The 25,524-nt window shown below is 42.7% G+C and overlaps 2 protein-coding genes and 1 long non-coding RNA gene across 3 annotated transcripts in view; 2 read left to right on the top strand and 1 right to left on the bottom strand.

Annotated features, from left to right (window-relative positions):
* The first annotated feature begins 209 nt into the window (after positions 1-209).
* Positions 210-6,317, top strand: Dspp (dentin sialophosphoprotein). The gene is made up of 4 exons (NM_012790.3): positions 210-275; positions 1,115-1,201; positions 1,355-2,293; positions 3,012-6,317. Exons 1-4 carry the CDS (start codon positions 219-221, stop codon positions 4,785-4,787), a joined length of 2,859 nt encoding a protein of 952 aa, NP_036922.3. The 5' UTR covers positions 210-218; the 3' UTR covers positions 4,788-6,317.
* Positions 2,472-25,277, bottom strand: LOC108352697 (uncharacterized). Its single transcript, XR_001841057.3, has 3 exons — positions 24,771-25,277; positions 5,062-5,239; positions 2,472-2,640 (listed from the first exon to the last, which is right to left on the bottom strand). It is a non-coding gene; the product is annotated as an uncharacterized LOC108352697 (long non-coding RNA).
* Positions 9,395-25,524, top strand: part of Dmp1 (dentin matrix acidic phosphoprotein 1) — a 34,044-nt gene continuing 17,914 nt past the window's right edge. The window contains exons 1-3 of the mRNA XM_063272869.1: positions 9,395-9,615; positions 20,610-20,801; positions 22,384-22,558. The gene's annotated coding sequence lies outside the window, so the exon portion shown is untranslated. The remainder of the gene's footprint in view (positions 9,616-20,609; positions 20,802-22,383; positions 22,559-25,524) is intronic.

The following is a 25,524-nucleotide window of genomic DNA, read 5'->3' as shown; positions in this document are numbered from 1 at the left end:
GCTCTCACCAGCAGAAAAAGTCAGAAGCCATGCTCGCGCTGAGCATGCTGGGGTTTATTCTGGAACCTGAGAAGTCTTCCCACGTTAGTGCTTTTTCCTTGTCCTAGAAAAGGGCCAATATAAGACTAAAACACTGGATTACGGTGGCTACCAACTTTCATTTAATGGACCGTTTTGTGGAATTCTTTGTTCTAAACAGACGCTGATTATTATTCATAATGAAAACGAAGATAATTATATATATTTGCATTTGGGCAACCGCATGGGCCATTCCGGTAAGGACGTCTTCCCAATCAAGCCTTCTGACTGCTGCATCTTTCAACCTAATGTTGAAATGTACATATCTGCTTATTCTATTACAGAAAAGTTGAGAATAAACACTTATTGGAAATCTTCAATTGGCATTAAATCTATTATGTGATATATGGGGTCTCGATCAAAGGCAAACGCAGGAACCAGTGCATACTCCCTCTCTTCCCAATAAAACATCCTAATGAGAGGATGACCCACTTTTTAAAAAAAAAGTTTAATCAAATTAATTCAATGCCCCAAAGTCATGAGGCACGGCTGCTTCGTTCCACATGAATTTCACTGTAATGTCCACACAGCGTACACTGGGAAAAACTGAGGAAAGAACAGGAAGGCAAAGTTAGACTCCTCAATGTGTTTCATGTGTGTTATTTGTATGTTCACTGTGGAAAATCTGGAGCATTAAAACAAGTACAAATGCAGAAATATTAAGAAATTCGATCCATTTGTGATTTTATCAGCCAGCCTCCATGCCTAGCATTTTCATAGGATGTCACATAACTGGATGCTGCATTGTTCCTGTAGTTAAAATTTTTGTAGGCACTCTGAGCTTGCCCTTGCAGGGTCAGAAGTATCAATGACAGGGGGCTGTTTCTCCAGCAGCCCACACTCATTGCTTTAGGGGTTTGGGGCTGATTGATAATATGATAAAAACCCTCATTTGCTCAGCTTGAAATCCCACATAAGTACCCTGACAGGTTCCTTTTCTTCTCCATGTGACCAGACTGTGATCTGACCTTCATATTACATTTTTCTCCTTCCAATAACAAGAACCCGTGTAATATCCATGTTTCAACCTCTGCAGGTTCCTCAGTTAGTGCCGCTGGAGAGAGACATTGTTGAAAAATCTGCCGACGTACCCTTTCTAGCACATCCAGGAACCGCAGCACAGGTAAACGATAGAAATACGAATGTTCCTGTTGTTTTCCATTTTCAAGACACTTTTACGGTCTATGAGTTCCTCTGAAATTTCCACCCATTGTTTCTGTTGGCCTTATTCAAAAATGGTGGCCACAACTGACTTTCAATTGTGCCTCTTTTTCAGAATGAGTTGCATATCAACAAGGCCACTAACGACAGCGACAGCGACGATTCCCCAAAGGGCAGTGAGCTAGGAAGGCAGGTACACTCTAATGGGGGTTACGAAAGAGACAGGAATGGCTCCGAGTCGATAGCCGTAGGAGGGAAGAGTTCTCCTACTCAGCCCATTTTAGCAAACGCACAGGGGAACAGTGCTAAAGAACGCGAAGACGTAGAAACATACGGTCACGATGGGATACACGCAGGAGAGAACAGCACAGCAAACGGCATCAGGGGCCAATTAGGCATCGCTGAAAATGCCGAGGAAGCAAAGGAGAGTAAGGTACACGAGCAGCCTCATCAGGATACAAAAACTGGCCTTGCCAGTGACACGAGCCAGAATGGAGACGCCACCCTTGTCCAGGAAAATGAGCCTCAGGTAGCCGGAAGCAAGAATAGCACAAACCATGAGGTTGGAACACACGGGAGTGGAGTTGCTGCACAGGAAACGACGCCGCAGAGAGAAGGGGAGGGGAGTGAGAACCAGGGGGCTGAGGTGACACCAAGCATTGGGGAAGGTGCTGGTTTGGATAATACTGAAGGGAGTCCTAGCGGGAACGGGATAGAGGAGGATGAAGACACGGGTTCTGGTGATGGTGTGGGTGCAGACGCAGGAGATGGAAGGGAGAGTCACGATGGCACGGAGGGCCACGAGGGCCAGTCTAGTGGGGGAAACAATGACAACAGAGGTCAGGGTTCAGTTAGTACTGAAGACGATGACTCTAAAGAACAAGAAGGCTCCCCAAATGGACGTGGTGGGGACAACACCTCCAGCAGTGAGGAAACCGGTATTGAAGAAGGCGATGGTACCCAAACAACACAGGACAACCAGAATCTCAGTCCCACAGAGGGTGGGATTATCAGCCAGGCAGAAGCATGTCCTTCTGGGCAGAGCCAAAATCAGGTAAGTTTAGATGGCAACTTACATCCTTCCTTCCACACTCTGGTGGCTGTAGCAAAAACTCCAGACAAACACAAGATAAAACCCCAAACAGGCATAAAAGTCCACACTAAGCATCTGGGTTCCATTTTAGCTACCTTGAGTGTCTTATTGAAAAGGCTGGAGTCCTTATAGACTTTGATATAGGACAAAATTTTTAAAAGATTTTTATTTTATGTATATGAGTACACTGTAGCTGTCTTCAGACACACCAGGAGAGGGCATCGGATCCCATTACAGTTGACTGTGAGCTACTAGGTGGTTGCTGGGACTTGAACTCAGGACCTCTGAGTCACCTCTCCAATACGTCTCTGAAATAGGAAAAATTTAAAAAATTCAGAAATTTCTGCAAAATTAGTCAGAATGCTAGAAGTCAGGCTGAATAATGATTCAATGATGTTTTTGTGAGACATTTTATTAGTATTACATTCATTACACAGAGTGATGAGCTTCACTATGACACTTTCATTATCACGCACCTGTTGGTTCAAGTCTCTACGAGGTAGAAACCTGGGTGGTTTATTGGAGGATTCAAACCCTTTTACAGAGCTCACTCACATTCGAGTGCTAGATCAGAAGGCTGTCATCAACCACTACACTGACAGCCCAGAATCTCCTCCCACCACGGAGTTTTGCAGCAAATATTGACTAATTATCCATTCTTATTTTTATTGTTCCACAGGGATTAGAAACCGAAGGTTCCAGCACGGGCAACAAAAGTAGTATTACCAAAGAATCTGGGAAGCTCAGTGGAAGTAAAGACAGCAACGGACACCATGGAATGGAGCTGGACAAAAGGAATAGCCCAAAGCAAGGGGCTGCCGAGAAGTCAGACACCCATAATAACATGGGACACAGCAGGATAGGCAGCAGCAGCAATAGTGACGGGCATGACAGTTATGATTTTGACGATGAGTCCATGCAAGGAGACGATCCCAACAGCAGTGACGAGTCTAACGGAAGTGACGGAAGTGATGATGCTAACTCCGAAAGCGCCAATGAGAATGGCAACCATGGAGATGCTTCTTACACCTCTGATGAATCAAGCGATAATGGCGGCGACAGTGACTCATATGCTGGAGAGGATGACAGCAGTGATGACACATCTGATACCGATGACAGTGACAGTAACGGTGATGATGACAGTGAGAGTGAGGACAAGGACGAATCAGACAACAGTAACCACGACAATGACAGTGACAGTGAGAGCAAATCAGACAGCAGCGACAGTGACAGTGACAGCAGTGACAGCAGTGACAGCAGTGACAGCAGTGACAGCAGTGACAGTAGCGACAGCAGCGAAAGCAGTGACAGTAGCGACAGTAGCGACAGCAGCGACAGCAGTGACAGCAGTGACAGCAGTGACAGCAGTGACAGTAGCGACAGCAGCGACAGTGACAGCAATGACAGCAGTGACAGTAGTGACAGCAGTGACAGCAGTGACAGTAGTGACAGCAGTGAAAGCAGTGACAGTAGCGACAGCAGTGACAGCAGTGACAGCAGCGAAAGTAGCGAAAGCAGTGAAAGCAGTGACAGTAGTGACAGCAGTGACAGTAGCGACAGCAGTGACAGTAGTGAGAGCAGCGAAAGCAGTGACAGCAGTGACAGTAGCGACAGCAGCGACAGTGACAGCAGTGACAGCAGTGACAGTAGTGACAGCAGTGACAGCAGTGATAGCAGCGACAGTAGTGATAGCAGTGACAGCAGTGACAGCAGTGACAGCAGCGACAGTGACAGCAGCGACAGTGACAGCAGTGACAGTAGTGACAGCAGTGACAGTAGTGACAGCAGTGACAGCAGCGACAGTAGTGACAGTAGTGACAGCAGCAACAGTGACAGTAGCGACAGCAGTGACAGTAGCGACAGCAGTGACAGTAGTGACAGCAGTGACAGCAGTGACAGCAGTGACAGTAGCGACAGCAGTGACAGTAGTGACAGCAGTGACAGCAGCGACAGCAGTGATAGCAGTGACAGCAGTGACAGCAGTGACAGCAGTGACAGTAGTGACAGCAGTGACAGCAGTGACAGCAGTGATAGCAGTGACAGCAGTGACAGTAGCGACAGCAGCGATAGCAACAGCAGTGACAGCAGTGACAGCAGTGACAGTAGTGACAGCAGCGACAGCAGTGACAGTAGTGACAGTAGTGACAGCAGTGACAGTAGTGACAGCAGTGACAGCAGCAACAGCAGTGACAGCAGTGACAGCAGCGATGGTGACAGCAGTGACGGTGACAGCAGCGATAGTGACAGCAGTGATAGTGACAGTAGTAACAGCAGTGATAGTGACAGCAGTGACAGTAGTGACAGCAGCAGCAGTGACAGCAGCGATAGTGATAGTGACAGCAAGGACAGCACTTCTGACAGCAGTGATGACGACAGCAAGTCTGGTAATGGCAACAGTGACAGCGACAGTGACAGCGAAGGCAGTGACAGTAACCACTCAACCAGTGATGATTAGAGCAGAGAACCCCTTGAGATCCTCTGTGTGACCTCTGGTGAGTGATAGGAAGGCAGTGAAGGTTCCTAACTCAATGACAAGAGGAGAGACGAAAAGATTGTGTGAAACCCACGGAGCTCCCAGGGAATGGAGCCGAGCTCCAGCTCCCTCAGAGAGAATCTGGGTGCTCCACCTTTGGTACACATGTGTTAGAATATATTCATGTTCAGAAGATACTTTTAAAAAGGATAAATCTAAACATAATACTTAAACAGGAACTGAAGTAATCACTTACCCTGACACATAGCTTCGATTTGAATGGCGGGTGCTTTAGAGAGCAGAGCAGGCAACATCACAACCTTCTGCAGCCTCCTCCCTCAGTGCTCCAGGCCCCAGAGAGCTAGTCTTCATGTTGTGCAGTGAGCAACGCTGTTCTGTGACACTCTACTCATCTACTCTGTCATTTACTAATTCTGGGGAAAAATACATTTAAGACATGAGCAAAACACTGCAGCAACTACTGGTGCTGGGATAATCTTTGTGATGATAAAATAGCTATAATTTATGAAAATTCTGAAGAATGAATGAGAAAAGAGCTCGAGGATGGCCCGGACGAGATCTGACACATGCTGTTAAGTTTCTGTATAGGATGGAAATGTACTAAGCCCCCAACCCCTGCATTTTGAAGTGTCTCGCTTCCAGCAACGGCTCTCGAATCTTAAATAAATGAGCAACACGGATGGATGATTTCGGGAGTTTGGGATCATATTCTGAGCTCTCCACATACCACTGTGTTATTAGTTTTCTTCAAATCAGTTTCACAGGTCAAATAGGCTCACAGTTTAATCAAGAATTGTAAGGCTGTGCAGGAGAAGAGAGGGACCCTCTTTGGGCTCTAGGGCTCTTCTGAAAGCAAGAGAGGCGGTGAGAACAAACCACACCAAGACAGGAGGTGTGAACTGAGATTGTCGCAAGAAAACCTTAACCCCCAAGCCTTAAGAATATTTTTGAAGATTTAAGGTTTTCCCTTTGTCATTTCCCTATTTTCTCACGTCGGCGGTTATGCCAGATTTGGGTTAAAACGAAACCATCAACGACATTATAACGATAGTTGTCTCTCTTCTCACTTCAGGCTTATTTTACTCAGAGTTTCAGAAGAGATTCCTTTCCCCTGGGTGCTCACCTCCCATTCTGAGGGTTTCTGAGTTAAGGAATATTGCTGAGGCTTTCACACGCTGCTACCTGTAAACGCATCTGTAACCCCCGACACTGTAAAGCGCCAGGTTTCTGCACTGCCACAGGTGCGACCTGACCCCAGACCACTCACCAGAAAGCGATGGTTCAGGCTCTGCCTTCTCTTAGGTGGCAAACTCTCCTTCGTTTGCTTCAACTTGTGAAGCACCTGCCTGTAGCAACCCCCCCCCCCATCACACCCACTCATCAAAGTTGTGATCACCAAACCCTGGGTGGAAAACTCATTGTAAACTGTATGTGAAATCTAAAGGAAGAGATAATGAACTTCAGTATTATAATAAACATCTATTTATACAATTGCTCACTGGGAAAGGTCTTCGTTCATAGTGTGCAAACACTTGCGCCCCTTCCCCCCACGTTGTAAAATCTGGTGTCTTATTAAAATCAGTATTAGTGAACACAAAATACCAACTTCAGATACTATTTAAAAAACAGCATACACGTACATAACACTAAACCTTTGCCATCTAACCCACGATTTCTTTTCCCTAGAAGCAATCCCTCTTACTAATGCTTCACTGACTTTCCAGAAATGTTGTTTGACTGTGTTCACCTTTAAAAAGTCTGAGGTGTTGTACCACACCCGATGCACTCACCTTACATTCCAATTTAGCCATATGCCTTGGATATTGGCTCATAGCACATAGATCAACCTTGTTACTTTGTAGTTCTTCTCACTTCATGAACCAATATGAGATATTTATCCTGCGCTCATGTTATCATCTAGATAATAGCCCGAGTCAGTGTCATGGTCACTGTTTTAATTCTGTGAAGAGACACCATGACCACGGCAACTCTTATACAGGAAAGCATTTATTTAGGGCTCGTTTACAGGTTCAGATGTTTAGTCATGGTGGGGAGCATGGCAGCATGCAGGTAGGCATGGTCCTGGAGAAGTAGCTGAAAGTTCTACATCTGGATCTATAGACAGAGGAAAAGAAACTACCGTGTTGGGGTTGGTCTGGTGCTGCTCTGTATTCAATACTGGCCCCTGAGATCTGGTTGCCCCTGAACCTCACATATACCACGTGATGCTATGCAAACCTTGCTCCCCACGTTAATTGGTCAAAGAAAGGCTAACTTCTGAGATTGGGCAGTAGAGAGAGAAAGGTGAGAGATTTGAGGATCAAATCAAATGAGGGGTCTCAGGAGAGACCAGAGAAGGAGGAGAGAAGGAGGTGACAAAGAGGAGGAAGCTGCCATGAGGGGAGATGGACCATAAACACATGGCCAGGAGAAAGAGCCAGTAACAGGGACATATGGCTGGGATGTCAGTTACAATAGCTCAAAAGCTGCCCAATCTAGGCTTACAGCTTGTAAATAAAATACCAGGACTGTGTGTGTTTTATATGGGTTAGCTAGAATATATAATTCCTTTTCTAAACTGGCACCCAACATGGGACAATTAGAATCCAAGCTTACAGCCTGAGAAGGCCCTTGTGAAAGGAGGGGGTGGGTCGTCAGGCTAGCTGGACAAGATGCCTGGTCTCTTAGAAAAGAATGAAAGCAGACCAAAGGCTCAGGCACACTAGAGAGAATTAGGTCTGAAGCTTTGGTGAAGACCTGAAGTCCCATGCAGAAGCATGCGGCCAGCAGAAGACTGAAACCTGGACTTGAGCTGAGGGGCTGAAGCTGGCCCAATGAGCCCACAGACACACAGCAGTTTGTAAAGGAACATTTCTTCCTAACTTCAATAAGACTAAAAGGACCCAAACTTCTGAACTGGTAAGGTGTTACGTTTAAAATTGATAAATTGATGTCCTTAAGGAACGAGTTAGAGATTAAATGGAAAAATATTTTCCAGGTTAAAAATGGAAAGCAGGAAAGCAGAAGGCACTTGGATTTTGTAGAGTTTCATTTTAGTTGTCATGGAGCTAGTTACAATATGTTCACTAATGATCCCAGTTTTATGTCCCCTCCCTAAGAATGTTCAAAATAAAACGGACTTACATAAGGAGAGAACTGAGAGGTGGGATGCTAAATTACAAGCAATACAAATAGAGAAAGAAAAAAGGCCCTTCCCAATAGAAAAAGGGCCAGACGGAACTCAGAGTTCTCTGGCTGTGAGATATTTGTCAGCTCTTTCTGCCCAGGGCTCACCGATACAATGTTGCATCACCTAAATTCCAAGGACTAACGGTCAAGGTTTTGCTGCTACAGCATGCTATAACACAACTGACCCGGGAAACGTAGAATTTTCGTGTTTCTTTGTTTGCTTTTTGTTTGAATGTTCTCGTTTTTACCTAATAATGGGAAATAGAATATTTTTATTGTTTGGCCTTGCTAAAACATGGGAGGGATTTGAAGATTTTAAGTAAATTCAGAATGTCACTACAGTTCAGATTTGTTACAGTGATTTGGAATTGAGGTGACATATTTAAGCAGGGTAGTAGAGGTGCACACCTTTAATCCCAGCATACAAGTGACAGAGATGGCAGATATCTGTAAATTCTGGACTAGCATGACCTTTAAATGTAGTCAGGGTGGACCATGCTGATAAGATAAAGCCACTTGCAAACACCAAAAATGACATTTTTTCCATAAAGAAAAGGGTTTTGCTTAATAATAAACAATAATGTCCTTAATGATCTAAAAGGTAAATACTTACCAATCTTAAATTTATAGAAAGAAAAGGGGAAAATAGATATATTTGTTCACGTAAGGTATATCTATAATTTCAATTTGAGATAATGCTTTTTCTATTGCCAAAAGGCATTTTGCCCTAGGAAATGTATATTCTACTAGTCAATGTAAGGACCCAGAGTTAGGGTTGAGGCAGGGTTATTTTGCTTTTATCCAACAGGAAAAGAGAAATTATTGGAAATATGATTTGACCAGGGAAGACGCCCCCTGAAGATCTGGGCTATAGACAGGGGAGACTGGCAGGATCAACAAGACAAGTAATGTGTATGCTGATCCCTCTGTGGGAACAGCTCTGCATATATATATGTATATATGTATATATAGTATAATATATGCATATACAATATATGTAAATATAATGTCAATAATTTTATTGACAAAATCTTCAAAATTTATCATGCTATTCTCTCAAATGGCATAGATAAAATTTTATATAGAAGTTTGGTTAGAGTCCAAACTAGTTTAAGAAAGATGTCTTTCACCTGCTTGAAGAAAGAACAAAAATCTTCATTAACTGAGCTGTGCACCTTGAATAACCCATACATCGTTTGTACACAACGTTATATTACTTGTGAGAACTTACATGCTCACTTAAAATGACGACCAAGGCAACAACCCTAACAAGATCTGCCCTTGGGGATGCTGGGATGCCTGTTCCTGCCTCAGACTGCCTTGATGGTGTTTTCTTGGGAGACTTGCTTCCAGAACGGCTTCAGGGAAGGCTGATGACCCCAGATGACCTCAGTGTGTCCAGCCTTGCAGATAGATCCAGCCAGGACGTCAATTAAGCCCTGTACTTTCCTTTCCCACAGAAACTGGACAGCAATGATACAGCTAGCTCTCCCAGGGTGTGGCCAACATCCTGATTTTCTCAGAGTCCCCAAAAAGTGCTGACATCCCTAAACAGAAGAAAGCCTTAAGAGAACATGTTACCCCATCCCGAAGAGGTCAGGTATGTGACTTTTAGTTATTCTATTGGGTGATGGATTCTTGTTATAAAGAGGTTGGTTGCAAGTTTTTAAATGGTCCTGATCAGGGAAGAAATGAGGTATAGGAAGTTAGACTCAGGGATTGTTCCTTTTCCATTTTTCTGTCCTTCTTTCTTATGTAGGAGGAGAAGGATTGAAAACAAAAGGGGGGGAATCAAGGAAAATATAAAAGAATAGTAAATTATTAAATTTACTCTTAAATCCCAAGATCCACTGCTAGCCAAAAATCTTACATTGGTATAAATCTTTGTATATTGATACAAAATTGAGGCTATATTTTGTTACATTGGTGTGGATCTTTGAATATTAATACATATTAAAATTATATTTTGTTATATTGCTATAGGCCTTTACATATTGCTGCAAATTTTGGGGTACCCATATAGGGATTGGACATATGCAACTTGTTTAGAGATGTAACGTAAAGTTCTAGTCCCCTTTAAGGCTGGTGTTATAAATGGTTTAGGATAACTAAGAAAAATTACAAGTTGATTAGACAGTCAAATTCATGATCATATTAGATACCAGACTAGTTTATTACAATAAAATGCTTCTAGCTAAAAAACAAGTTAAATAGATGGTCTTTCAAAACCTCAGAGACCCGCAGAATATGAATTTTAAAATGATCTTTTTTATTAATTTAAGGCTTTTTTTTTACATTGAAATGTGTCAGCTCCTGGCAGCACCCCATTTGACCTGGAAAAAGATAGTGAACACTGAAGGACCTCTACCTGGAGATAGATTCTGTAGGAGGTCAGCTGTGAGTGAGAGTCAGGGCAGAAAGCAGGTGGATGCAAGGGCAGAGGGGGAGGAATCCGACATGGGGCACCCTTTAGTTTTGTTTCACGAGAGACTGGACAGAGAAGAAGCACATCTCGGTATGACTCGACCTATTATAATGATCTGTCTCTCTCGCAGGCTTTATTCATGCACAAAATCATTTCCTCAAAAACTTGAATCGCCGATTGCATAATTTCCGTGGCTACAGTCTTCCTTGATTACATAGGCAGGTAAAAGAAAACTAAAAATTAGCATTGTGATAAAATCAGTTTTCTTTTAACTCACTGTCTTTTCCCTTAAGATGGGTGTCTCAAAGCCTTGTGGTTACAGGAATGTTAGACAGGACTCTATTTAAGTTTGACTAAGTTAATAAATCGGAAGTTATTTCCTACTACCCATTGTGTCAAGCTTATCCTGTGTTGTTTTATTAACAGGAATATTTAATCTTCTGTGGAAACTCAATCTCTCAGCCCTGTGTTTAGTTCTTCCCCTTTCTCCTACGATTTTCTTTTATATTTGATATATGACCACCATCCATTCCTTTGAGTTTTAAAGTAGTTTGTGGCCCCTTGGGCTGCATATAAGCATTGCTCACACAAGGGCAATATTTTTTTTTTCTACAGTATCAGAAAAAGTCCTTGTTTGACAAGCCTGGTTAGGAAGCCAGGCATTTCATAAACACTGTTTCTGTGTCGTACACCCTTGTTTCACTATGATCCATATCTTTATTACAATCCTGTCAAGGACAGAAGAACACGAGGATTCCTATAACAGCTGGCTCTGTCTTCAGGAGGCCACCAAGAGCTTTCATTAATCGTGTAATCCAAATCTTGCCCTCTCAATACTAGTTCCGTGTTTCTGAGGCTGCGCATCCATATAAAGAGTGACACGAAAACCTAAGGACTCAGTTATGGTTTTTCAGCTCCTGAAAATTTCCCAAGTTTTTATTCTTTAATGTTTTTTCCCCTCAAATATTGTGCCTCATGTTTATTAAAACTACTTAAGTAATAGGTTCTATGGAAGACTCAATTTCTTGGGTAGCTGACTCTCCCAGGGAACTACCATTAACTTTATTCTTAACACCAGTTTTTAGAAGAATTTTTACATTATCCCAGCCCCAGCCATCCGCAAGGGGCCCTTAGCAGCAAGGAATTCAAATATTAACATGTCAGAAACGCAAGCAAAAGTAGCATAGCAAATTTCCACCAAGAACAGTAATGGGCCAGTTCAGGTTGTCTCATCACTGGAACCCTGTCATACAGCGCTTGTAAGATGCTTGGCATAGCCAGGCTCCTATTTTGGTAAGCTTGTCTCCGAGAGAATGCCCTACTTTCACCTGCAGACAGAATGCTGCTGCTGCTGCTTCTCTCTCTCTGTCTCTCTGTCTTTCTCTCTGTCTCTGTCTCTGTCTGTCTCTGTGTCTGTCTGTGTCTGTCTGTCTGTCTCTGTCTGTCTCTGTCTCTCTGTCTCTCTCTTTCTCTCATTAATTGGATTTTTTAAATTTGTATTTCCCGGTTTCCCATCCATAAACCCCCCTATCCCATCCCCCCTCCTGCTTCTATGAGGGTGCCCCCCCCCCGATTCCCCTCACCTCTTCCTGCCTCCCCGCGCTGACATTCCCCTATACTGGGGCACCGAGTCTTGGCAGGACCAAGGGCTTTTCCTCCCATTGATGCCCAACAAGGCCATCCTCTGCTACATATGCAGCTGGAGCCATGGCTCTGTCCATGTGTACTCTTTGGGTAGTGGTTTAGTCCTTGGGAGCTCTGGTTGGTTGGTATTGTTGTTCTTATGGGGTTGCAAACCCTTTCAGCTCCTTCAATCCTTTCTCTAACTCCTCCAATGGGGAACCTCAGTTCTCAGTTCAATGGTTGGCTACGAGCATCCACCTCTGTATTTGTCATGCTCTGGCAGAGCCTCTCAGAAGACAGCTATATCAGGCTCCTGTCAGCATGCAGTTCTTGGCTTCATCAATATTGTCAAGGTTTGATGGCTGTATATATATGGGCTGAATCCCCAGGTGGGATAGTCTCTGGATGGCCTTTCCTTCAATCTCTGCTCCAAACTTTGTCTTTATATTTCCTCCTATGAATATTTTTTGTCCCCCCTTCTAAGAAGGACTGAAGCATCTGCACTTTGGTTGCCTTTCTTCTTGAGCTTTATGTGTTCTGTGGATTGTATCTTGGGTTATTTGAACTTTTGGACTAATATCCACTTATCAGTGAGTGCATATCATGTGTCTTCTTTGTGATTGGGTTACCTCACTCAGGATGACATTTTCTAGTTTCATCCCTGTGCCTATGAATTTCATGAAATCATTGTTTTTAATAGCTGAGTAGTACTCCATTGTATAAATGTACCACATTTTCTGTATCCATTCCTCTGTTGAGGGACATCTGAGTTTTTTCCAGCTTCTGGCTATTATAAATCAGGCTGCTATGAACATAGTGGAGCATGTGTCCTTGTTGTATGTTGGAGCATCTTTTGGGTATATGCCTAGAAGTGGTATAGTTGGGTCCTCAGATAGTGCTATGTCCAGTTTTTTTGAGGAACCTCCAGACTGATTTCCAGAGTGGTTGTACCAGTTTGCAATCCCACCAACAATGGAGGAGTGTTTCCCTTTCTTCACATCCTTGCCAGCATCTGCTGTCGCCTGAGTTTTTGATCTTAGCCATTCTGACTGATGTGAGTTGGAATCTCAGGGTTGTTGTGATTTGCATTTCCCCAATGACTAAGGATGTTGAGCATTTCTTTAGGTGCTTCTCAGCCATTCGATATTCCTCAGCTGAGAATTCTTTGTTTAGCTCTGTACCCCATTTTTAATAGGGTTATTTGACTCTCTGGAGTCTAACTTCTTGAGTTCTTTGCATATGTTGGATACTAGCCCTCTACCAGATATAGGATTGGTAAAGATCTTTTTCCAATCTGTTGGTTGACGTTTTTGTCCTATTGACAGTGTCCTTTGCCTTATGGAAGCTTTGCAGTTTTATGAAGTCCCATTTGTCAATTCTTGATCTTAGAGCATAAACTATTGGTGTTCTGTTCAGGAAATTTTCCCCATGGCCCATATTTTCGAGGCTCTTCCCCATTTTTTCTTCTATTAGATTCGTGTATCTGGTTTTATGTGGAGGTTTTGATCCACTTGGACTTGAGTTTTGTACAGGGTGATAAGAATGGATTAATTTGCATTCTTTTACATGCTGACTGCCAGTTAAACAGCATTATTTGTTGAAAATGCTATCTTTTTTCCACTAGATGGTTTTAGCTCCTTTGTCAAGTGACCATAGGTGTCATTTTTGGGTCTTCAATTCTATTCCACTGATCTACCTGCCTGTCTCTGTACCAATACCATACGGTTTTTTTTTTTTTTTAGATCACTATTGCTCTGTAATAGTGATCTAAAAATAGTAATACAGCTTGAGGTCTGTGATGGTGATTCCCCCAGAAGTTCTCTTAGGGTTGAGGATATTTTTTGCTATCCTGGGTTTTTTGTTATTTGAAATGAATTTGCAAATTGCTCTTTCTAACTATATGAAGACTTGAGTTGGAATTTTGATGGGGATTGCATTGAATCTGTAGATTGCTTTTGGGAAGATGGCCATTTTCATACTATTAATCCTGCCAATCCATGGGCATGGGAGATCTTCCCATCTTCTGAGATCTTCTTCAATTTCTTTCTTCAGAGACTTGAAATTCTTGTCAAACAGATCTTTCACTTTGCTTGGTTAGAGTCACACCAAGGTACTTTATATTATTTGTGACTATTGTGAAGGGTGTCATTTCCCTAATTTCTTTCTCAGCTTCTTTCTCTTTTGTGTAGAGGAAGGCTACTGATTTATTTGAGTTAATTTTATACCCAGCCACTTTGTTGAAGTTGCTTATCTGGCTTAGTAGCTCTCTGGTGGAATTTTGGGGTCACTTAAGTACACTACCATATAGTCTGTAAATAGTGATATTTTGACTTCTTCCTTTCCAATTTGTATCCCTTTGATTTCCTCTTGTTGTCTGATTGCTCTGGCTAGGACTTCCAGTACTATATTGAATAGGTAAGGAGAGAGTGGGCAGGCTTGTCTAGTCCCTGATTTTACTGGGATTACATTGTTTCTCTCCATTTAGTTTGATGTTGGCTATTGGTTTGCTGTATATTGGTTTTACTATGTTTAGGTATGGGCCTTGAATTCCTGATCTTTTCAAAACTTTTAACACAAAGTGGTATTCAATTTTGTCAAATGCTTTCTCAGCATCTAATGAAATGATCATGTGTTTTTTTTTTTGAGTTTGTTTATGTAGTGGATTACGTTGATGAATTTCCATATATAGAACCATCCCTGAAGCCTACTTGATCATGATGGATGATCTTTTGATGTGGTCTTGGATTCCATTTGTGAGAATTTTATTGAGTATTTTTGCATTGATATGTGTAAGGGAAATTGGTCTGAAGTTTTCTTTTTTTGTTGGGTCTTTGTGTGATTTAGGTATAAGCCTAATTGTGGCTTCAGTGAAGAAATTGGATCGTGTTCCTTCTGTTTCTATCTTGTGGAATAGTTTGGACAGTATTGGTATTAGGTCTTCTACGAAGGTCTGATAGAATTTGGCACTAAATTCATCTGGTCCTGGGCTTTTTGTTGTTGTTGTTGTTGAGAGACTTTTTAAAAAGATTTATTCATTTATTATATATAAGTGCACTGTAGCTGTCTTCAGATACACCAGAAGAGGGCATCGGATCTCTTTATAGATGGTTGTGAGCCACCATATGGTTGCTGGGAACTGAACTCAGGACCTCTGGAAGAGCAGTCAGTGCTCTTAACCGCTGAGCCATCTCTCCAGCCCTGTTGAGAGACTTTTAATGACTGCTTTTATTTCTTTAGGAATCATGGGACTGTTTAGATGGTTTATCTGATCCTGATTTAAATTTGGTACCTAGAATCTGTCTAGAAAATTGTCCAGAAACCAGAAGGATCCTTTCCCATACCGCTCCTCAGTTGCTGTGTCCAGAGGGCTCCTGGCAGATTCATCTTAGGCCAGGAATGTGAGCAGAAGTGGTGGTCTCCTCTGTGCTCTCAGGATTGTCAGCCCTTCTGAGAGTCCTGCTTACTCCCCCCAGGGGATCTGTGTGCAGAGAGCTGTGGGACCAGGTCAGCTCTGGCTGCAGGTGGAAACTTGAAGCCAGAATGATCTTCAAAATGGAGAAAATTTGGATGCAGGCAAAGTTGACTGCCAAGCTCTGCCAAGACAGGGTAAGAAGTCCTCAATAATTCCTGCTTCACACAAGGTCTGTCAGATATTCTGGGCCAGAAAGCTCAAGATAGATGTTCCAATGTTATAGCGAATTTTGGGGACTGTCCAGTCTGCCAGCTGCCTGTCAATTCTACAGTTTTGGAAGCTGCTTTCCTACACTGTACAAACTTGGGTAACTATTCCTCCCCAAGTCTCTGATAGGGTTAAAGGTCAAATAGTAATAGTCTCACAGTGAGACAAAAGTTACAACGAATCTAGGAAAGTGTTTTAGGGTTCAAGGAGGTGTTTTAAGGTTGGTAAATGAAGGCCAAAGGGTGAAATGGTGTTTTATGAAGGTTGGAGGAAATTGTAAATGGTTGTTTTAAGGTTGGCAATTGCAAATTATGAAAGTTTAATGCTTAAGATGGCAATGGAAAAAAGTGGTATAAATACAGAACTCTGAACTCACCAAGATACAGTAGATAAAAATATTGTCTCCAAAGTAGCCAAATACAAATTGACTAGCTATTGTGAATGTAATTATTGCACTGTTGATTTCAAGATTATTCTTACTGGATATAGTTCATTACTTTAAGGGAAAGAGCCTTTTTTATTTAGAAAAAGGGGGAGAATGTTGGGGTTGGTACAATACTGCTATGTAATCAAAGGCTAAATACTGGCCCCCAAGATCTGGTCGCTTCCAATGAGCAGATCCTTACATATACCAAGTGATGCTGTGTAAGCCTTGCCTTCCAAGTTATTGGTCAATAAGAGGCTGAAGTCTGAAATTGGAAAGTAGAGAGAGAAAGATGGGAGACTTGAGGATCAAACTGAATGAGAGTATCTCAGGAGAGACCAGAGGAGGTGGTGAGGAGGAGGTGATGAAGAACAGAGGAGGCCGCCATGAGAGGAGATGGACCATGAAGCACATGGCCGGGGGAAACAGGAAGTAAACAAGGGACATATGACAGGGACGTAGGTTATAATAGCTCAAATCCTGCCTAAATGAGGCTTGCAGATTTTAAATAAAACACCAGGATTGTGTATCTTTTATATGGGGTAGCTAGAATATATAATTCCTTTATATCACTGGGCTTGGAGTGTCACCTCCAGTGACATACTTCCTCCAACAAGGCCACACCTCCTAATCCTTCTCAAGTAGTGCTATTTCCTGATGACTAAATATTAGTGTATTAGTGGATGAGGTGAGGGCATTCTTTTTTTTTTTTTTTTTTTTTTTATTTATTATATATAAGTACACTGTAGCTGTCTTCAGATACACCAGAAGAGGGCATCAGATCTCTTTACAGATGGTTGTGAGCCACCATGTGGTTGCTGGGAATTGAACTCATGACCTCTGGAAGAGCAGTCGGGTGCTCTTAACCACTGAGCCATCTCTCCAGCCCAGGGGGAGGGCATTCTTATCCAAACCACCACAATCAGACACACATCTAGCCAGGTCTCAGAAAGCTTTCTCCCTAAAGAGTATTTGTATGAGGTTAGATGCTTAGGACCTAGAATTATACTAGAACTCATGAAGGAAGACTATGACCTTAATTTTTTTATATACACATATCTTCATTTTGAATTTCAGGGCAAAAATGGAAGAGACACAATTAAAAATGTCTCAAGATTCAGTCCTTTGAATAACAGAAAACTATCATTAGGGAAAACCTTTCTTTACTTTCCAGAGTACAGATTAATAAGGAATTTCACCATACTGTTCATGAGGGCAATGCTCTTCAGGTTTTATTTCTAATAACAGGTATCTGTGTGTATCTCTGTTAGGGTATTCACATGTTCACGCAGGTGTCCATAGAGACCAGAAGAGGGTGTCAGATCTCTTGGAACTGGAGTGAAGCTATTTGTAAGCTACCTGATGTGGATGCTGGAAATTGAACTTAGGACCTTTATTAGAGCAGTGCATATTCTTAATTGCTGAGTCATCTCTCCAGACCCTGAGAGTAGTGTTTCCTAAATCCCATGTTGCTAATCGACTAGTCATTTATTATAATTACATCAATTTAATGAGTTACAGAAATGCTTAAGGTGAAAGAGTAAGGGGAAATCATAACACAATGTGTTGTGAAACTATATACACATACATATTGTCTTAGTTAGGGTTTTACTGCTCTGAACAGTTACCATGACCGATGCAAGTCTTATGAAGGACAACATTTAATTGGAGCTGACTTACAGGTTCAGAGGTTCAGTCCATTATCATCAAGGCAGGAATATAACAGCATCCAGACAGGCCTGGTGCAGGAGGAGCTGAGACTTCTACATCTGCACCTGAAGGCTCCTAGCAGAATACTGGCTTCCAGGAAGCTAGGATGAGGGTCGTAAAGCCCCACAGTGACACACTTACTCCAACAGGGCCACACTCTCTAATACTGCTACTCCTTGGGCTGAGCATATACAAACCATCACATACATACACACACACACACACACACACACACACACACACACTCATCAAAGTGCAAATATGCTAGAGATGTGTGCAAAGTCTTTATAACTATTGGTTGCAGCTAGGAAAAGTAGAGAACCATTGGTTTAGGAAGGCGTTATTGCCCTGGTAGTTTGATGCTGATTTTTACTATTCACTTTTCTCCTGACAAAACTCTAACTTTCTTGCCCAATTTTGAAGATGGATATTTAAAAGAGAGCACAAGGATGCTGGGGATGTAGCCGAGTAGGTGAAAGCATTCATGAGGCTACCATTTGGTCCCTAGCACCTCAAACAACCTCAAACCGGATAGAGTCCCACCCTTGTCATCTCAGCACTCTGGAGACAGAACTGGAAGTTCCAGGTTCTCAACAACACAGTGAACACAGTGTGGATAGCATAGTATCCTCAAGACTCTAAGGAGGGAAGGGGGCAGGAGGGGAAGGAGAGAGTGAAAGCTAGAGGGAGAGAGATGGGGCAGAAGAAATGGAGAGAGAGAAGGGGGAGGGATTGAGGAGGGAGGGATAGGAAAGGGAGAAAAGGAGAGAGGGGGAGGAGGGAGAGAGAGGGAGAGCGAAGGATGGAGGGAGGGAGGAGGAGAAAGAGATTGAGAGAGTGTGGAGGAATGGGGAAAGAGGGAGAAAAATGGGAGCAGAGAGAGAGAGAGAGGGAGAGAGGTGGGAAGTCAGGGAGAAAGGTGGAGGGAGGGGGAGTCATAGACAGAGATAGAATCAGAGTCAGGCAGAGAGACAGAGAAACAGAGAGTCAGAGAAATGGACACATTCCCTGGATTTACTGATATCGTGAAGAAAGGGCCAAAGTTAACATTGAGTCTCCTTTATATTCTCTGAAAATCGTTGGGAAATTAAGCTATCGTCTCAGTTGCATACACAGGCTGCTCCCTGTAAGACCAAAGAGAGAAGTCATAAAACAGTCTCTCATAGGTTGTCCTCCAACTAGACCTCTTAATTCCTTAAATACCCGATCAGAACACCAGTTAGGAAACAGCAAGGGTCTTCTGTTGTGGTAGTTGATACTTTTATTTCAAAGCCTCTTTCTCACACAGCAGGATAGCATTTAGAAAATCATGCTCCATCGTATAAATACGTTTACAATTATTAACCAGACTGGAATTTCCCAGAAGTCAACTCGCCGTACGGCCTGTCATGGAAGTTTTGAAAAGCCACGAGACCAAAATAACCAGGAACAATTTTTTCCTCTCCCTAAAAGGAGCAGGCACAGAATAGATTTGAACAGTCACGGAGGAAAGCACCATCGCAGACCGGTTGGTCTCCCAGGGATCTGTTCTCGGCTACTTGGGAGCAAATCCTCCAGGGAAGGAAATGAATCAGCTACACAATGTTCCCTCAGGCAGGGTTCTAAGCTTCTAATGCCAGAAGAGGGGAGGGAGGGAGAGGAGCAGGCAGTGTCCGAGCGCAGTCACACACCTGGCCCCTGGTTCGAAGTCTAAATGCTTTTCCTCCGAACGCTTTCCGTGAGGTTACACAGTCCTGGCTCCGCCAGAAAGTCTGGATTGACAGCCCGCCTCGTCATGGTTATGCTTCCCTCATTTCCAAGGCTAGTATTTTGGACTTGGCTGCTGGCTTTTCCCTGTCCTCACCTTAGATGGGTGGCCCTTCAAATTGCTGTAGACAGTGGAGAGAAAGCCCTTGACCTTAGTCGAACTGATTCCCTGTGGGAGTCCGCGACCACTCTGCTTTCCTATGCGCTGGCGGTCTGCTAGCAACCGGAAGGTCTGAGCTCCGAATTTTCGGTACCTTCCTCGTACCCACTAATACTGTCTCCACGTGGGAGAGTCAGTCTGACCTACCCGTGACAGACGTGCGGCAGTCTCAGACAATCACTTAGGTGTGGCACCAAGGCACACTGATTTTGGTCCAAATTCTTGATTGTAGAAATTAGATTCTTTTGTTCCTAAGAGAAAACCCCCACCTTGAGTGACTTAACCCTCCCAGCCTTCTTATCTTGCTGTAGCAAATGGAATTATAAATTTCTCTTCCCACCCAGCCTGGAGAGAACTGTTTTTTTTTTTTTAAGACTTAATTAATTAATTATATGTGAATACATTGTCATTCTCTTCATGTACACCAGAAGAGGGCATCAGATCCCATTACAGATGGTTGTGAACCACCATGTGGTTGGTGGGAATTGAACTCAGGACCTCTGGAAGAGCAGTCAGTGCTCTTAACCACTGAGCCATCCCTTCAGCCTGAGAACTTCTTGTCTGACAGGATAGAGTTTATCATCCCAGTGAATGAAGCCGAGCGACTGGGAGTGGGGGGTGGGAGTGTCTCAGCAAAGGAAAATACTGAGAGATGGTCGAACTCAGAAGGAAGCAGAGGTTACGTATTTAAAGGAAGCAGTGTGTGAGAGGTTCTGAGTAAAGCAGGAGTGTGTGGCAAAGAGACCAGCCATCAAACTCAGGCTGTGAAGCCCTTTATTCCTACCGACTTTAATTGCAATTATTTCCCTGGTAATATTCAATTTTAGGGAAGTCAGCGTCTGTGACCAATAAAGCAGAAGTCATTCAAAGATGGGTGTTGTCATGAACCTTCACAGCCTCAGCGTGCTCCAGAGATATGGCACCTCCCAGGAAGTCTGCCATTGACTTACATGCCAAGGTTCCGGTCTGGTAAATGGAGGCACACCCTTACTTCCGTGGTCTCCGATAGCTTCCTGGAGGTGCGCTTTGCTTAAACTCACGATCGATATTTATTTATTTATTTATTTATTTATTTATTTATTTATTTATGGTAGTTTTTTGTTTTTTGTGTTTGTTTCTGATGCTCACTGTTCTACTAGTTTTTTTTTTAATTTTTTTATTTGCATTTGAAATGTTATTCCCTTTCCTGGTTTCCCATCTATAAACCCCCATCCCATCCCCCATCCCCCTTCTTCTATAAGGGTGTTCCCCCATCCACCCACCCCTCCCCGCCTCCCCACCCTGACATTCCTCTACACTGGGGCATTGAGCCTTGGCAGGACCAAGGGCTTCTCCTCCCGTTGGTGCCCAACAAGGCCATCCTCTGCTACATATGCAGCTGAAGCCATGGGTCTGTCCATGTGTAAACTTTGGAAGGTGGTTTAGTCCCTGGGAGCTCTGGTTGGTTGGTATTGTTGTCTTTGGGGTTGCAAACCCCTTCAGCACCTTTAATCCTTTCTCTGACTCTTCCAATGGGTATCTCATTCTCAGTTTAATGGTTGGCTGCTAGTATTTGTCACGCTCTAGCAGAGCCTCTCAGGAGACAGCTATATGAGGCTCCTGTCAGCAAGCACTTCATGGCACCAGCAATCTTATCTAGGTTTGGTGGCTCTATGTATATGGGCTGGATCCCAGGTGGGGCAGACTCTGAATGGCTGTTCCTTCAGTCTCTGCTCCAAACTTTGTCTCCATATTTCCTCCTAGGAATATTTTTGTTCTCCCTTCTAAGAAGGACTGAAGCATCTGCATTTTGGTCATCCTTCTTGAGCTTCAAGTGGTCTGTGGATTGTATCTTGGGTAATTTGAGTTTTTGGGGCTAATATGCACTTATCAGTGAGTGCATATCATGTGTGTTCTTTTGTGCCTGGGTTACCTCACTCAGGATGATATTTTCTAGTTCCATCCATTTGCCTAAGAATTTCATTAAGTCGTTGTTTTTAATAGCTGAGTAGTAACTATAACCCCATCCCTACCACCGTCCCTAGGATGCTGGGTCACTCCCTCCTTTTCCTATTTTTGCTGATGACTATACCCCTACCCACACTGCTACCTTATCCAAGACCTTGTCTTTTGCCCGTATATTCCAATATTCCAGGCTCAGCTTCAGTTGTAGCTTCTCTACACCCCACCCCTGCCCTGCCCCATGCCTGCCCCCTGCGGACAGGGAGGCTGACTACAATCTTCATTGTTCTCTCTCCATCTGTTAGAGTCCCACCATAAATGATCAGGGCCTTGAGTCTAATCATTACCAGCTTTATACAGGATGGTAGAATTCAATTCTCCGGCAATAATTTTGTAGGTCTTTCTCTCTTTCTTTCTTTCTTTCTTTCTTTCTTTCTTTCTTTCTCTCTCTCTCTCTCTCTCTCTCTTTCTTTCTTTCTTCCTTCCTTTCTCTCTCTCTCTTCCTTTCTTTTCTTTCCTCTTCTTCTAAATTTGGGTGTTAGTTTTGACAGTTTTCTCTTTAGCTTTTTATCGTGCCTAAAGGATGGTTAAAATAATTGTTTGTTCATTTGTTTTTTTATCTTTCAATAAAATGGAGTCTTTCCTTGTCATTATCTGCAGGTGGAGGGCAGAACACGGTTTTCAAAATTGTAAAAGGAGAATGTAGTCATTTTGTTCAGCCAAGGAATCTCGTCCCAGTCTCTTTCCATTTTGACTAGACCCACGACAAACAAAATAGGGGGAAAAAATCCTACATTTTGGAAGGGCATGAGTGATCCAATCCTGGTTTCATCAGGTAAGGGAACCGCACCTCAGCAGTATTCCAGGTTTGTGTGCAGACAGTTTTAAACATATGTTAAATTACTTTGCTTTTGATGCCATTGCTTCATATGATGTCAGAGGTGTTTTTGAAGGACACATGGCCCTCAGTATAAGTGGCTATGTCTTTGGCAGTATCATCACCATGTCTAAGCTTTTAGAGCTCTTGAAATAATGTTATAATCGGACAGGGATGTACATGAACAGGCTGTATGTCCCTCAGCTGCAAACCTAAAGTTCTTTAAAAATTGAAATTCTATGACATGGTGTTTCAAGGGAAAATTTCACATCACAAACTTTTGTTTTACACACAAAACTAAGATTACTTTTGGGATATGTATATAAGGTACAATAAAGTATAAGTGGTTAGCCGCCAATCTCATCCCAAAGGTATCTTATTAAATACAATGCATTGTTCAAACTAAGGGATGACAAATTGATGTCGTAAGTCATTAAGTTTGGGATGCTGAGAGATAACCGTGCTTCTGCTGATTTTTTTGCTAATTGCTGCTGGGATGGGAGTGAGGGTGAGGATTTTAGAGATATAGGTTCTGGAAGCGAAGACTTTATAAATAGGAGTCCAGAGACTCCTATAATGTGTTTCTCCATTATGTAAAGACAACAGCCAATAATCTATAGCCTGGAAGAGGGCCCTCCTCAGACAACAGTGCTGTAGTGCCCAGATTTTCAGTGCTGAGCTTCCAGATCTGTGAGAAACCAATCTCTGTTGTATAAGCTACTCAGTCTATTATACTTTAATATAACAACCAAGGTTACTAGGATGGTTGGTCTGTCCAAAGCAATAAATACATGGAACACTTGGATCCGTTCTCCCCTTTCAATACCCAAAGTATCCCGAGGTCTGTGTGCTGTCATGGATGGCTACATCTTGTTATGATGAGCAGTTTATGTCTCTGCTTAACTTACCAATGAACAGACTACTTGGGTTTGTATTTCCACCATGGTGCCTGGAAACCAATCTGATCAATAAACATGGGCTACACGTGAATGAAGGCAGACAGTAGTTTTATGAGTTGTGAGCACAGATTTGAAGTGGAGCATTTAAAAGGGATGGGGGTTGCTGAGGCGACCAGTAGGCCGTTTCCAATATGGTGAGCCTCTGGTTAGAAGCAGAATCCACTGAGGGGTGAATGGCCAGCTAACATCTTGTACTCCTCATGCCTTGGTTGTTCTATTCATAACTTAAAAAACAAAAATGTCACCTAATATGTTGTAAAGTAATAACACAATCTGCGACAAACCTATTTGTTAAAATTTGCAAGGAATGTGTGACCTTTTTACAAAGAGCCCATAGGAGTGGGTCTGTCTTAGAAATGGACACACACCTAGGGAAGGGAAAGAAGGTGGGAGAGGAGACTCAAATACGGAGACCACGAGCATTCAGGGAAAAGGAAATTAGAGTAGGTTACTGGGAACAGGATTAGGGACTATATAAAATGAGTATGTTATTAGGTTACAATTCAAAGTTATGTATATAATTTTAGGTTCTAAGGAAATGAACCTAGCAGATATACAGAGATTGCATTGCCAAGAAAAGGAAAAGAAGTATTTTTTTGGCCTTGAGAATGCATGAGAACTTTGAAAAGATAATATAAATATGTGTGGTATGTGTGTGTTGTGTGTTGTGTGTGTGTGTGTTGTATGTGTATGTGTGTGTGATGTATGTGGTGTGGTGTGTGTGTGTGTTGTGTGTTGCATGTGTGTGTGATGTATGTGGTGTGGTGTGTGTGTGGTGTGTGTTGTATGTGTGTGTGTGTGGTGTGTGTGGTATATATGGTATGTGTGGTGTGTGTGGTATATATGGTGTGTGTGTGTATGTGTGTGGTGTGGTGTGTGTGGTGTGGTGTGTGTGGTGTATGTATGGTGTGTGTATGTGTGTGGTGTATATGGTGTACATGTGGTATATATATATTATACATATATATAATGTGTGTGTGCGTGTGTGTGTGTATGTATTTAAGGAAGGCAGCTCTAATTTAATTCACACAGACTCTCACACACAGAGATCAAACTAAGGATGACTAAGGACATAGTGATATCCATGGAAGTTGTGCGTGTGAATAAAGTGTGTGCTGTCTATACGTAATAATTACTGTTGACAGAGAAGAACTTGATAGTTATGCTTCCACTCATCCAGCTCAGTTACTCCACAGCAGCAAGCTACTCACCTGACGTAGCAGCGGGGTGAGGTAGAAACCCATCTTACCATCCCGTTTCTTACATTCGTCTGGCAAGCTGATGGTGCGGTTGATGAATATTTTTCATCGATATAAACTAGACTTATGGGAATATAGATATGTGCCTAATCTGTTTTCAAAATGACAAACTTTCATTAAAAGATAAATATAATTTGTTCTTAACAAAAGTTACATGGAAAAGGGTGAATAATTGAGATAGCACACCCCACAGAACTTGTGCGCAAACCAGCACCTGACACCCAATGGATTCTGAGGTGCTGCGATCAGCTTGTCCCTCTGTCTGTCTGCACCTCTCTGTTGTTGCCAGCATACACACTCAGGCTTAGATAGCTCTTCGCCTGGTTGATCTCACTCTTAAAACCCACTGATCAGCACAGAGAGGGGCAGGAGCCTCAAACCAGAATGTGGAAAGCTCTAGTGATCTGGTCTCGGCCCCATTTAAGGTTGCTATGGAAACACGTGGCTGGAATGGAAGCAACATCATTCATTTGTATTCTAGCAGCAATTTTACCAAGATCAGAACATTCTGAGGTCTCCAGGTTGGAAAAGAATCAATTTTTTGTGCTGGATTGAAGCTCAACTTTTTCAAATAACCAGGTTATGGCATCGTAAATTCTAGAATAGATTCTAGGTGGCTGTAATTTTCAAATGTTTAAAAAGAAAAATTGGAAAAGTTTTTATATACTCCCAAGGGTCAAAACCACCACCACCACAACAGCAAAGA

Source organism: Rattus norvegicus, chromosome 14 (genome assembly GCF_036323735.1).
Source record: "Rattus norvegicus strain BN/NHsdMcwi chromosome 14, GRCr8, whole genome shotgun sequence".
Classification (NCBI taxonomy): domain Eukaryota; kingdom Metazoa; phylum Chordata; class Mammalia; order Rodentia; family Muridae; genus Rattus; species Rattus norvegicus.
Note: the sequence above shows the minus strand (reverse complement) of the source record. Positions and strands in the feature narration are given on the sequence as shown.